Source organism: Salvelinus sp. IW2-2015, linkage group LG22, assembly GCF_002910315.2.
Source record: "Salvelinus sp. IW2-2015 linkage group LG22, ASM291031v2, whole genome shotgun sequence".
NCBI lineage: Eukaryota > Metazoa > Chordata > Actinopteri > Salmoniformes > Salmonidae > Salvelinus > Salvelinus sp. IW2-2015.
Window position 1 is genome coordinate 10,000,600 of NC_036862.1, and position 13,367 is coordinate 10,013,966.

Below are 13,367 nucleotides of genomic sequence, written 5' to 3' on the forward strand. Positions count from 1 at the left end.
ATAAACTGCATGATTTCCGGAGTCATAGAGGGAGGACCAAATGTGATTTCATCGCGTGACTCCAAGTTTAATTCGATATGGTGGTTATTATGTACATATTTGAGCATAAAGACTTTTCCACCAGCATTTTTACATCATTGATTTTACTGACACAAAAATATCCCACCATGTCAAACGATTCAAGGCATTTATAAAATTGTACCTTAACTTCCTGTTTACATCACATCTGTATTGATTTTCTTTTTATACAGTATGACTTTTATGGTGGCAAAATTGCAAGATTATGTTATAATACTTTTATTGCATTAAATGGTTGTTTTATTTCAACAGAATAGAGTATTGTTAACTATTGTGTGTGTGTTCTACTGAGGATGGGCCTCTGGGAGAAAACACTGACAGGGGAGATTTACGATGTCTTTTGGGTGATGAAACCTAAAGAGCATTCCAGAGCATGAGTTAATGTTTCTGTTCTATACCGTACGAGGGAGAGATGGTTCCAGTTTGGAGTCGGAGGGCCAGACACTGGTCTATACAATGAAAACTGTTGACACAGCAGATACTGTCTGCTATGTATTATAGGTATCTTTCATACAGATCTTAACCTTGTGACCCATTCTATATATCTGTTGGTCGTCATGTAGGTTGAAAGGGGTGTATCTTTGCTATAAAAGACCTTTATACTTTTGTCTCGGCGCTCTCAACGAATCATCAGAGACGGTGATTCGTCGACAAGCCATTGCTATTGCAAAGCTCTCACTATTAAAGATTTAGTTGAAGTATAACTCTGACTTGTTTGATAAGTTTGTCTCTCCTCATTTGATAGTAAAGAAATGAACCACCACACTTTACTCAAGCATAAAAACTGTGGATGGAAACGTGGTCAGTGGAGCGAGATTGTTTTTATTTGTCAAATGGCAGTCAAGCATTGATCATCATATCACCAGAAAAAGACCCTCGATATTTATTGGAAAGGAACGCCATGCACTTTCACCACCCCTATGAAGTTCATCATAACATAGGGCCTATTTTATCTGTAGCCTAAAAAACGGCATGCTTTCTTAAGTCATAGTGGAAGGCCCATACAACATATCCTCTGTGACTCCAAGTTTACTTCAATATGATGGTTATTATAGCAATATTGTTACAATCGTGAGATCGCAATACATATTGAATCGGCACCTAAGTATCGATAACATCGTATCGTGAGGTCCCTGGCAATTCCCATCCCTACTGGCTACACACACAGAAAAAGGTTCTAAATAGTGGAAAATATGGATTCTTTGTCTTGTAAACATAGCGGAACTGTATTTGGTGCTATATAGAACCCTTTTTTTAAATATTCAATAAAGAACCATGCTCATAAGGTTCAAAATGGAACCTGTATGGTGCTATAAAGAACCATTACCTAAAGTTCTATAAAAAAATCATTAATAAAAGGTTCTAAATTGCACCAAAAAAGGGTTCAACTATAGTTACAAGCCTTTTTGGTGCTATATAGAACCCTTTTGTTAATGGTTCTTTATATAACATTTATGGAAAATTGTTCATATAAGGCCATACATGAGTCTTTCACAAGACACCTTCACTGGTCATAGTCATTTTACATTGTGGCATGACACACCAGATTAGATCGACTGAAATGACACTCACTCAAGATTGTACAAAAAGAGCTCTGAGCAAACCACACCCCAAAATATTTTAATTATCACTAAAAGAGGAAAGAACCCTTTTCGGAACTGCAAATAACCATTGAAGGGCTCAATAAAGTATATAAAGTTCCTCCAGAAAGTATTCAGACCCCTTGTCTCTCCTATATCTCTCAGATGTGGGAGAGACACTTCAGAACAAACTTACTTGTGATATTTTTTGGGGACTATCTGTTGTCCCATGTAGTGAATCTGTTATTCAATGTGTTTGTATGGGCTAATACCAGTAAGGCCCAAAATAATCTTTCATCAAAAAAATTTTTAATATATTTTTTTCATACTTCAAGGGGTCTTAAAATTCCTAATCAAATAGCTAAATGATCCTTGGTATGACTTTCTTAAAACAATTCCAATTAGCTTAGTGGAACTCCCCCTCCTCCGGCTTAGACAGGGCTTAGACTCTGATGGGTTAACATTTGAGTACATTTGACTACAGTTTATATGTTGTTAATGTTACTGTTGTTAATGTTGAAAAGTGTATCAAAACTACAACTAATATTACAGGTTTACGGAACAGACATGACAGCAAGCCAAGACACATTTGTAATGTAAAAATGTTTAGACACACTGCCCAGGTAAATCATTTCTCATTCCAAAGAGACCTGGATAGACAACTTGATGAGGATGTCAATTGACCATGAAATGAGAGGGTAAAAAGTAAAAACAGAGGCCTTTTTCAATCCAAGAATGGTCAATTGTGTATGGGGTAAGAAATGAGCAAGATGCACAGGTTAGTGCAAATCAATATGCATTTTAAACATAATAACAAAAAAATACAGTCCTTGACACAACCGTGAGTCAATCTAAGCAACATAATACAAATATTCCCATCCAAATCTGTCAGTTTAAGAGATATCAGATTTTTGCAGCGTCTCAATCCACTGCATCCGCCTATGTCAGCATTCCACATCATTGTTGAAAGATGGCCGAGCTACAGAGGTGTTTTTCAGACCAGGAGACATCCCAAAATTCTGTCTTCTCAAGAAAACGTCTACAGCGTCCGAACAGTTTGGCCTACAAACTATGACCACTCTATGGAAATGGGAGACTCTCACAAACATGATGGTGCTCTCAGTTTTGCTGTACTACCCCCACAAGTGTCACGAGACTCGTCTGAAGGTAACCCATACAAATTAATGGAAGTATGGAGGTAGTTTTGTGCCAACAAAAATAAGGGGTTAAATATGTGTAAAAAATCCCAAAATATTTCCTGAGCTTTCTTATATCTCCTAGATATAGGACAGACACTTCAAAACCTTATTTTTTTACTGTATTTTTTGGCCATTTATGAATGCGTTAGTCAATGCGTTTCTATGGACTATAGTAGTAAAGGCCAAATTCAATATTTTATCAAAACATTTGTATATACTTTTTGATACCTAAAGGGGTCCTAAAATTCAAAATCAAATAAAAAAAATTAAATAAAGAGCTTAATCTCAAGTAATATACACTAAATATGACACACTGTATTCAAACCCTGGTGTGTGCCTTGTGCATCAACGTACAACATAGATCAGACAGACTTTTATTCTAAGTGAAGGAGATGATGTCCCCGGCAGATCCTCAGCTACTCCCTCTGGGAAAGATAGCGGTGGTCTGGTACATTACAATACATGTATAGTATTTTCTACATATAGCAATTGTTCAGGTAGCCTTCTGCACTTATGTGACTTGTGTGGCTGGCTGGCTACACCCATGATTGTTCATCCACTCCAGAATTGTTTGCAATGTTGTTAAGAAATCCTTTGCTGCCCTTTCTCTGTGGACCTCACAGTCTGGACAGTTGGCACCTTCCTTCTGCAATACAGAGAGGAAAACACTCACAACATATGCATAACATAGTCAAAAAAGAGAGGCTCTATGATACAGCGAGTGAGAAAAAGCAAGAGACAGAGAAGTCATTATTTTAATATTATGATAATGCAAGTACTATAGTACTTCTCTCCTGATTGCTCAGTTTGGCTGGGTGGCCAGCTCTCGGAAGAGTCTTGGTGGTTCCAAACTTCTTCCATTTAAGAATGATGGAGGCCACTGTTTTCTTTGGGAACTGCAGAAATGTTTTGGTACCCTTCCCCAGCTATGTGCCTCGACACAATCCTGTTTCGGGGCTCTACAGACAATTCCTTCGACCTCATGGCTTGGTTTTTTCTCTGACATGCATTGTCAACTGTGGGACCTTATACAGACAGGTGTGTGCCTTTACAAATCATGTCCAATCAATTGAATTTACCACAGGTGGACTCCAGTCAAGTTGTAGAAACATCTCAAGGATGATCAATGGAAACAGAATGCACCTGAGCTCAATTTTGAGTCTCATAGCAAAGGGTCTGAATACTTATGTAAATAAGATATTCTGTTTTTTATTCAGAATAAATTAGCAAAAAAATAAATAAACCTGTTTTGGCTTTGTCAAATGCGACCTTAGTGTGTAGATTGATGAGAAAAAAAGTATATTTAATCAATTTTAGAATAAGGCTGTAACGTAACAAAATGGGGGAAAAGTCAAGAGGTCTGAATACTTTCCCGAATGCGCTGTAAAACAGGATTTATTTGTATGGGCAGACGAGGGACAGTTATACTGATAGTAGTCTCGCTAGACTATACTGATAGTAACATAATGGTCGATGTCAATGAATTGAGAGTTAAATATTCACATCAATCCACTGGTGTCTATCATCTACACATACACAAATGGTTTCTACAGTAGGCATGTAAGACGCTGCTAGGGGATTTTTTGTTATTTCACTGTTACTCACCTTAAATTATTATTAAGTACTTGCAAAAAAAACTATGTTGAGAATATATAATATAGGCACATTTATGTTAATTTGCCTAACGCAAGCCATGACATTTTAAGACAGTGTTTTTAACAATTAACCAAGGTTTCAAATTTCAATTTCAACAATGAAAATGAATGCGATTTGACATACATTTACTGAACAGGCAGATATGTAATCAGAACTGTTGCGAAGTGGTGTTATGCTTTACTGTTTTGGCTAAATCGGAATATCAGTTATAAAAAAATATAGCTGCAAGTGGCATTTCCGGGGGCCAAGCACACCATACTCACATCCAATCCACCATGTGGTCAATCGGAGTGGCCTTGGAGTGACTTTCTATCATTGTGCAAAGTTTCGTGACAAAAGACCAGGCGGTTATTTAGTGTCATCAAATCATATAGGAAGGAAGAGTAGCAGCATTTTATTTAAAAAGATATCTATCGTTGTCACGTTCTGACCAAAGTTCTTGTGTGTTTTACTTGTTTTAGTGTTGGTCAGGACGTGAGCTGGGTGGGCATTCTATGTTGTGTGTCTAGTTTGTCTGTTTCTATGTTTGGCCTAATATGGTTCTCAATCAGAGGCAGGTGTTTTGTGTTGTCTCTGATTGGGAATCATATATAGGTGGCTTGTTTTGTGTTGGGGTTGGTTGGTGGTTGTTTCCTGTCTTTGTGTTCGTTTCACCAGAGAGGACTGTTTCGGTTTGCCACGTTTGTTATTTTTGTATTTTGTAAGTGTTCACGTTTTCGTCTTGTTTATTAAAACATGTTGAACACGAGCTACGCTGCGTCTTGGTCCGATCCCTGCTACACCTCTTCAGACGAAGAGGAGGAAGGCTGCCGTTACAATCGTGGGGTACAATAAGTCTAATTTGCGGAAAATCTAATGTTTATAGGTCCTTATGGGAAACAAAAATGGGAAACAAACGTCCATGTATATATATATGTATACAAATTGACATTGACTGTAGCTCAAACGGGGCAGGTGATATGCTTGTTCAAAGTTTGGAATTTCAGTTGATCACTATATACAGTACATTAGAGAAGGGGGCCAGCAACCGGACGGTTGCCGGTTTGAATCACAGTGCTAATTGTTCTCATCAATAATGTCCAAAATATCAGAATTGGGCTGCCTGTGTAAAAGCAGCCTTAGTAGTGCTGGAATTTCTAAACTATTCCATTGAGATGGTTTGTATCTTAAAATAACCACATCTGAGTAAATAGCACAACATGCCATGTCAATGGCGACATGAACCTTATGTTTCTCTTATAAACACAGATGGAAAATGTGAAACAAATGTGTAAGAACTGTCTGAGAATAACAATAGTATAAGCAAACAGTAACGCAGGAGTCCAAATCAGCTATTCAGACTCTCATCATTTTCACCAAGACAACAAAATGCTCTATAGCTGGAATGAAAGTGTACTAAGACAGCCAAAGGACAAGGTAGAATCAAAAACATCCCAATGCACCTCAAATGCAGCTGGCCTGTGTCTGACTCACACTGATTGGCTTACCTGTTTTATCAAGGACTTCAGCCGGATGGCTAGTTTTGGCTTGTATATAGGTGAGGACTTATTCCCAGATTCTAACACCAGGACATTCACTTCTTTTTCAAAGCATGCGAGTGTGGACGTGGGGCACTTCTGCTGAAGAGAGTAGGGGATATAATTAAACTCAAACAATGGATGTAAAACATCTGTAAGAAAGTCACACAACACGGTGGGGGTCAAGAGGGTTTTGTAGCAATGAGAGCCTCCAGAACAGATATAACAGATCCAGAGATGTCTCTTTCTTTGGTGGTGAGAGAGAGAGGAGAGTTACATTCATGTCATGTAAAATGCTTTGAGTTATAATCCCATTATATAAATGTAAAAAATAAATAATCAGGCCGGAGCATGGAAGCCTCAAAACAATTCAGTTAACTCAGGATGGTACAATCCAACAATTATAGTTCAATATTGTGTCTAACTGTCTAACCTTCAGTCATTTATTATACAGTACCAGTCAAAAGTTCGACACACCTACTCATTCAAGGGTTTTTCTTTATTTTTTCTATTTTCTACATTGTAGAATAATAGTGTGTCACGATCGCTATAATGAATGGACAAAGGCGCAGCGTGCGTAGAGTTCCACATATTTTAATAAATCGAAACTCACCATACAAAACAAACAAACAAGCACAAACGAAACATGATGTTCTGGACTCCTCACAGGCAGCTACACAAACACAAGATCCCACAAAGCACAAAGGGGAAATGGCTGCCTAAAAATGATTCCCAATCAGAGACAACGATAAACAGCTGCCTCTGATTGGGAAACATACCAGGCCAACATAGATGATTAAACACCTAGATAACCCACCCTAGTCATTGTCACGCCCCAACCACCATAGAGAATAAACAGCACTCTATGGTCAGGGCATGACATAGTGAAGACATCAAAACCAACCAAGTATGGAATAATGTAGTAGGCAAAAAAGTGTTTCCAGATTGACTGACCTTCATGTCTTAAAGTAATGTAATGGTGTAGCAGTCGGACGTGTGTTTGTCTTGTCCCGTGTAAATAGTAAATAGTCTGTTTCTTCTGGGGTTTTTTCATATATATTTTAATCTCACTTTCCATCTACGAACTAAATATACTTTCCTGCAACCCGCCTCACCCAATGTGGTACGGATCTGCTATCTTTATACTTTATAACTGGAACCTCCATCAGAAGCTAGCCAGCTAACTAGCTACTAGCTATTAGTCATTGTTAGCCATGGCTAGCTGTCTTCACCTTTAGCTCGGACACCAGCAGCTTCAGCTTGGTCAATACCTGCCAGTCTGCACAGCGCGATATCAACTTAGAGCATATCGGACTGCTTTTCTCTACCACATCACCGGATTTCTGCCGCAAGCTCTGGACTATTACACCGGATCATCGCAGCTAGCTAGATGCAACCGAGTCGCTATTGTTGGCTAACGCCTCTGTCCCGAAGCAAGCACCAGTTAGCCTTGAGCTAGCCTCGAGCTAGGCCCATCTCCCGGCTAGCCGATAAAGAATACCAGCTAATTCCTGGGCTACAACGCCTCTTTTGCCAATTGGCCTGGACCCTTTATTGTCGACACAGAGCCCCGCCGATCCATCACGACTGGTCTGCCGACGTAATCGTCCGATGTGGTTTCAACAGGCTTTTCTGTTGCGATGTCGCCGAAGACCCATCTGCTATCCCCGGCCCGCTAGCTTTCTGAACGCTGTGTCTCCCGCTCGCCTAGCGTAGTAGCAACTACCAAACTGCTCCCTGACTCACCTATTGCTGCTCTTTGGACCCTATGATCACTCGGCTACACAGCTGATGCCTGCTGGATGTTCACTAACATGGTACCTCATTGTGTTTATCTATTGGCCCCAGCATCGAACTCAGGTCCTGTGTGTATCTAACTGACCCTCTCTGCCCATTCATCGCCATTTACCTGTTGTTGTCTTAGCTCTCCTGATCAACACCTGTGATTGCTTTATGCCTCTCTCTGGATGGTTCTGACTTAGAATATGTGGACAACTACAAATACCTACGTGTCTGGATAGACTGTAAACTCTCCTTCCAGACTCACATTAAGCATCTCCAATCCAAAATCAAATCTAGAATCGGCTTCCTATTTCGCAACAAAGCATACTTCACTCATGTTGCCAAACATACCCTCGTAAAACTGACTATCCTTGACTTTGGCGATGTCATTTACAAAATAGCCTCCAACACTACTCAGCAAATTGGATGCAGTCTATCACAGTGCCATCCGTTTTGTCACCAAAGCCTCATATACTACCCACCACGGCGACCTGTACGCTCTCGTTGGCTGGCCCTCGCTTCGCACTCGTCGCCAAACCCACTGGCTCCAGGTTATCTATAAGTCTTTGCTAGGTAAAGCCCCGCCTTATCTCAGCTCACTGGTCACCATAGCAGCACCCACCCATAGCATGCGCTCCAGCAGATATATTTCACTGGTCAACCCCAAAGCCAATTCCTCCTTTCCTTCCAGTTCTCTGCTGCCAATGACTGGAACGAATTGCAAAAATCACTGAAGCTGGAGACTCATATCTCCCTCACTAACTTTAAGCACCAGCTGTCAGAGCAGCTCACAAATCACTGCACCTGTACATAGCCCATTTGTAAATAGCCCATCCAACTACCTCGTCCCCATATTGTTATTTATTATTTTGCTCCTTTGCACCCCAGTATCTCTACTTGCACATTCATCTTCTGCACATCTATCACTCCAGTGTTTAATTGCTAAATTGTAATTACTTCGCCACTACGGCCTATTTATTGCCTTACCTCCCTAATCTTACCTCATTTGCACACAATGTATATAGACTTTTCTATTGTGTTATTGACTGTATGTTTGTTTATTCCATGTGTAACTCTGTGTTGTTGTTTGTGTCGCACTGCTTTGCTTTATCTTGGCCAGGTCGCAGTTGTAAATGAGAACTTGTCCTCAACTGGCCTACCCGGTTAAATAAAGGTGAAATTGAAAAAAAATTAAGAAAATGATGGACTACGTTTCTCCTTGCTTATTTTAGCTGTTCTTTCCATAATATGGACTTTGTCTTTTACCAAATAGTGCTATCTTCTGTATACCAACCCTACCTTGTCACAACGCAACTGATTAGCTAAAACACATTAAGGAAAGATATTCCACAAATTAACAAGGCACACATGTGGTTCCCACTGTGAAGCATGGAGGAGGAGGTGTGATGGTGTGGGGGTGCTTTGCTGGTGACACTGTGGTTGATTTATTTAGAATTCAAGGCACACTTAACCAGCATGGCTACCGCAGTATTCTGCAGCAATACGCCATCCCATCTGGTTTGTGCTTAGTGGGACTATCATTTGTTTTTCAAGAGGACAATGACCCAAAACACACCTCCAGGCTGTGTAAGGGCTATTTGACCAAGAAGGAGAGTGATGGAGAGCTGCATCATATGACCTGGCCTCCACAATCCACAAAGAAAATATAAAAAATAAAGAAAAACCCTGGAATGAGTAGGTGTGTCCAAACTTTGACTGGAACTGCATGTCTCCAGAATTTGGTCAAATACAATGCCTAGTGAAAGTCTACACGTCCCTTGCACAGTCTTCACATTTTGCTGTATAAAGTTTCAGCTAAAAAGGCATTAAACTGCGGACATACATAACCTGTAGTATTTAATCTGTCTATGTACACTAGGCAAGACCTGGGCGGACCAACCCCTGTATTTTGGTTAGCGTGCCAGGTGGTGCTAAAGATGAGGTAAGTAGTGGGAAGGCAGGTAGGGTAGGAGAGGGGACTCTTTTTAATTTTTACTTTCTTTGCTTTGGTTCCGTCCAGCCCCTTTTCCCCTCTTAACGTGTTAAGGAATAATAAAATCCCTGTAAACTGTATTTTTCTCTGCCTCTGTCGTACTTCCCCGCACCTACGATCACATACTTTTTTTCACTCCACGGGGAGTTGAGATGTAGCAAGTTGTTGCGTTCCCTCCTCCAAGAGGCGTACGTAACAGTATCGTGGAGTAACTACAATGTTATTGATCCATCCTCAGTTTTCACAGCCATTAAACTCTGTGACTGTTTTAAAGTCAGAATTGGCCTCATGGTGAAATTCCTAAGCGTTTTCCTTCCTCTCCGGCAACTGAGTTAGGAAGGACGCCATCCTAAGTGTAATTAATAACTTCATGCTCTGCTTTTTTTTACGCATCTACCAATAGGTGCCCTTCATTGCGAGGCATTGGAAAACCTCCTTGGTCTTTGTGGTTGAACCTGTGTTTGAATTTCACTGCTTGACTGATGGACCTTACAGATAATTGTATATGTGGGGTACAGAGATGAGGTAGTCATTCAAAAATCATCCATGCAACTTGTGACTTGTTAAGCAAATGATTACAGCTGAACTTATCATATCATAACATTTTTGTTTGTATCTACAGTATGTTTACCATGCACTTAGTACCTTTTTTTGTTCACATTGTTAACTTTTAACAATTTTTTTTTATGGCTTATGGTTGAATAGTTATTGAATCAAGACAGAATGTGGAAAGTCAAGGGGTGTGAATAATTTGTCAACATTGCTCAAAATTGCTCAATCCCCACCGGAAAGCCCTTCTGGTGTGTCTTCGGCATTAACATTTTTTAACACAGCCTTCTGTCTTTTCACTTGGTCATGCAGGTCAGTAATGTTAAGTGAAATTAATATTGCTTAACCTCTGTATTTTGCAGTGAAGGTGGTTCACCTAGGGGTTTAACACACACTGAAAGAAGATAGCTAAGAATTTATATAGGCATATTACTACATATTACACCCACTTTAGGATAACCCTATAGAAATTGGAAAACACCCAGACTATCTAAATAAAAAGCCGGAGCACCATGTCACAGTCAAACCAGAATGTCGATATAGGATGAATGTTTTTTGATTTTATTTGTTAGAGATAGTTTGGCGACAATTACCCAATACTAGTTGGCAGAGGTGATTCAGCGTTAATCACCTAATTTTATTTGTTAGATGTAATTCAGCGTCAATTACTCAGACTAGTTCTTTGTTTATTTGTTAGAGGTAATTCAGAGCGACAATTGCCCAGGTTTTAATTTTATTTGTTAGAGGTAATTCAGAGCGACAATTATCCGGGTTTTGAAGAGGTGGTTCAGCGTTAATCATCCATTATATATTGGGAGGTAATGCAGCGATCATTACTTAATGTTATTTGGGTTTTGGAGAGGTGGTTATAATACTCAACTCTTCTATTTTATTTTGGGTTGTAATGCGGGCGATCTTTACTGAAAACGAGTTATTTTATTTTTGTAGTGTTTATTTTGAAGAGGTACCCAGTGAATGAGTTGAGTTGTTTATGAATAGTGCGTTGTATGTTTCATTGATTGTTTGTCTGTGGATTATGGCGGGGTTTACTGGGTAATGGCCCAATAGTGGAATAAAAAGTTAGGAGTCGGACAGAAGTTATTTTAATAAAAGGTTGAACGTATTTGTGTCACGATCGTTGGTTGAATTAATGGACCAAGGCGCAGCGTGCATAGAGTTCCACATGTTTAATAAATATGAAACTCACCAAAAACAATACAGAAGAAAACGAAACGTGACGTTCTGGGCTGCTCACAGGCAGCTACACAAAAACAAGATCCCACAAACAACAGGTGGGCAAAGGCTGCCTAAATATGATCCCCAATCAGAGACAACGATAGACTCTGATTGGGAACCATACCAGGCCAACAAAGAAATAGAAAACATAGACTGCCCACCCTAGTCACACCCTGACCTAACCAAATAGAGAATTAAAAGGATCTCTAAGGTCAGGGCGTGACAATTTGTTCATGACACTTTCCTACCATAGGACAGTACTGGTGTATAACATATTACTGTTACTATACACCCATAAGATATAACATTAGGAATTGAAGTCTGGCATGCGGGTGTCTCTGTGAGGCCCATGTGTAAAGTATATTTGAGTTTAGTAGAACCATTTACTATAGCCTGGAGTAAGTGAGAGTAGAATTATGATTTCAGTAGCAACCACTGTTATTTAACACACACTGAAAGAAGATAGATAAGAATTTATATAGGCATATTACTACATATTACACCCACTTTAGGATAACCCTATAGAAATTGGAAAACACCCAGACTATCTAAATAAAAAGCCGGAGCACCATGTCACAGTCAAACCAGAATGAGGAGCAATGAAGCCTGTCACGCCTGTTGAATATATGCAAAAAAAGTTTCCTACTGTGGAATTTAAATGTTCTTTTATGAAATGGCATGTCTGGACAGTGATGGCAGGAGAAAATAGATATCCAATGGTTGGTTCATTCAACAAGACTAGGTTGGATTTAGTCAAGGAGATAAGAAAAATGGACAAAAAGAAGGGGATAAAGACGAGTACCCTTGTATCAGAAACTGTGATTGAAATGATGATGCTGAAGGACAGATCTTCATGAACAAGGCTACCGTGACCAAACTAAAGATGGAGAGAACAATAGAATTCGGGAGGAAAGAACTGGGTCAGGACAGAGGCAGAACAGGAGTACTCCCCAGCGCCCCGCTGCCGTATGAGAATCAACCCAGAAGACCCCTGGGTGACTATACACAGATCTACCCTCTCATGCCACTGACAGAAGAAAATGCAGAAGCAACCACAAAGGAGGTGGACGGCACAACAGCAGCAACAAGCGACATGAGAACAGTAGAATTGGATGAAAGAAAAACGAGGCACAGTTCCTGGAGGAAGTTTTCCATCGTCACCCCAACACACTCCACAAAAAGGAACAGACTGGAAGACCCTAGACATCTGCTCAAGTTGTTTCTACAGTCTCACCACAACCACAGCCTGCACCTCCCCCACAGTCATATCTGTCACACCTGTGAACTTGGCGCCTGCAGGGTATGGGCTTTTCACCATTCAGCCTTATGGTGACACAAAAACATGGTATGGGAGAGGATATGGGCCCGCCAAAGTTTTTCGTGACTGGAACAACACTCAATGCTGGACCTGTGGGCGGTTGGGGCATGTGAGTTCACAGTGTGGGGGAAATGGAAGAAGAAGAGGTTACAACAGGGGCAGAGGAAATTTTGGGCCTGGCAGAGGAAGTGGAAACTTTGCTAATGACAGAGGATGGCCAATGGGAAATTAGAACACCAAAAGTTCTTATTTCCCTCAGAATCAACAATGACGGTGATCTTGAGAAACAGCAGCAGGCTGATATCCTCATTCACCAGCTGTGGAGGGAGAGAGGGTGTGCTCTCTGTCCTAGGTTGGCTTATGGCTACATCTTTTGTCTGGCATGCCCTGTTTACCATCAACCATGTGAGCCATTCGTCAAAGGGGGATATGAGAGGAGAATGGAGGAGGAGGAGAATA

General features: G+C 40.3%; 1 protein-coding gene across 2 annotated transcripts in view; it reads right to left on the minus strand.

Annotated features, from left to right (window-relative positions):
* Positions 1-880: 880 nt before the first annotated feature.
* Positions 881-13,367, minus strand: part of LOC139022796 (interleukin-15-like) — a 31,253-nt gene continuing 18,766 nt past the window's right edge. The window contains exons 4-5 of one of the 2 annotated variants that reach the window (XM_070434010.1): positions 6,001-6,132; positions 881-3,503 (exon numbers count right to left, since the gene is read on the minus strand). In XM_070434010.1, coding sequence (XP_070290111.1) covers positions 3,369-3,503; positions 6,001-6,132 — 267 coding nt within the window. In that variant the 3' untranslated portion in view covers positions 881-3,368. The remainder of the gene's footprint in view (positions 3,504-6,000; positions 6,133-13,367) is intronic. The other variant, XM_070434011.1, reaches the window with a different exon arrangement.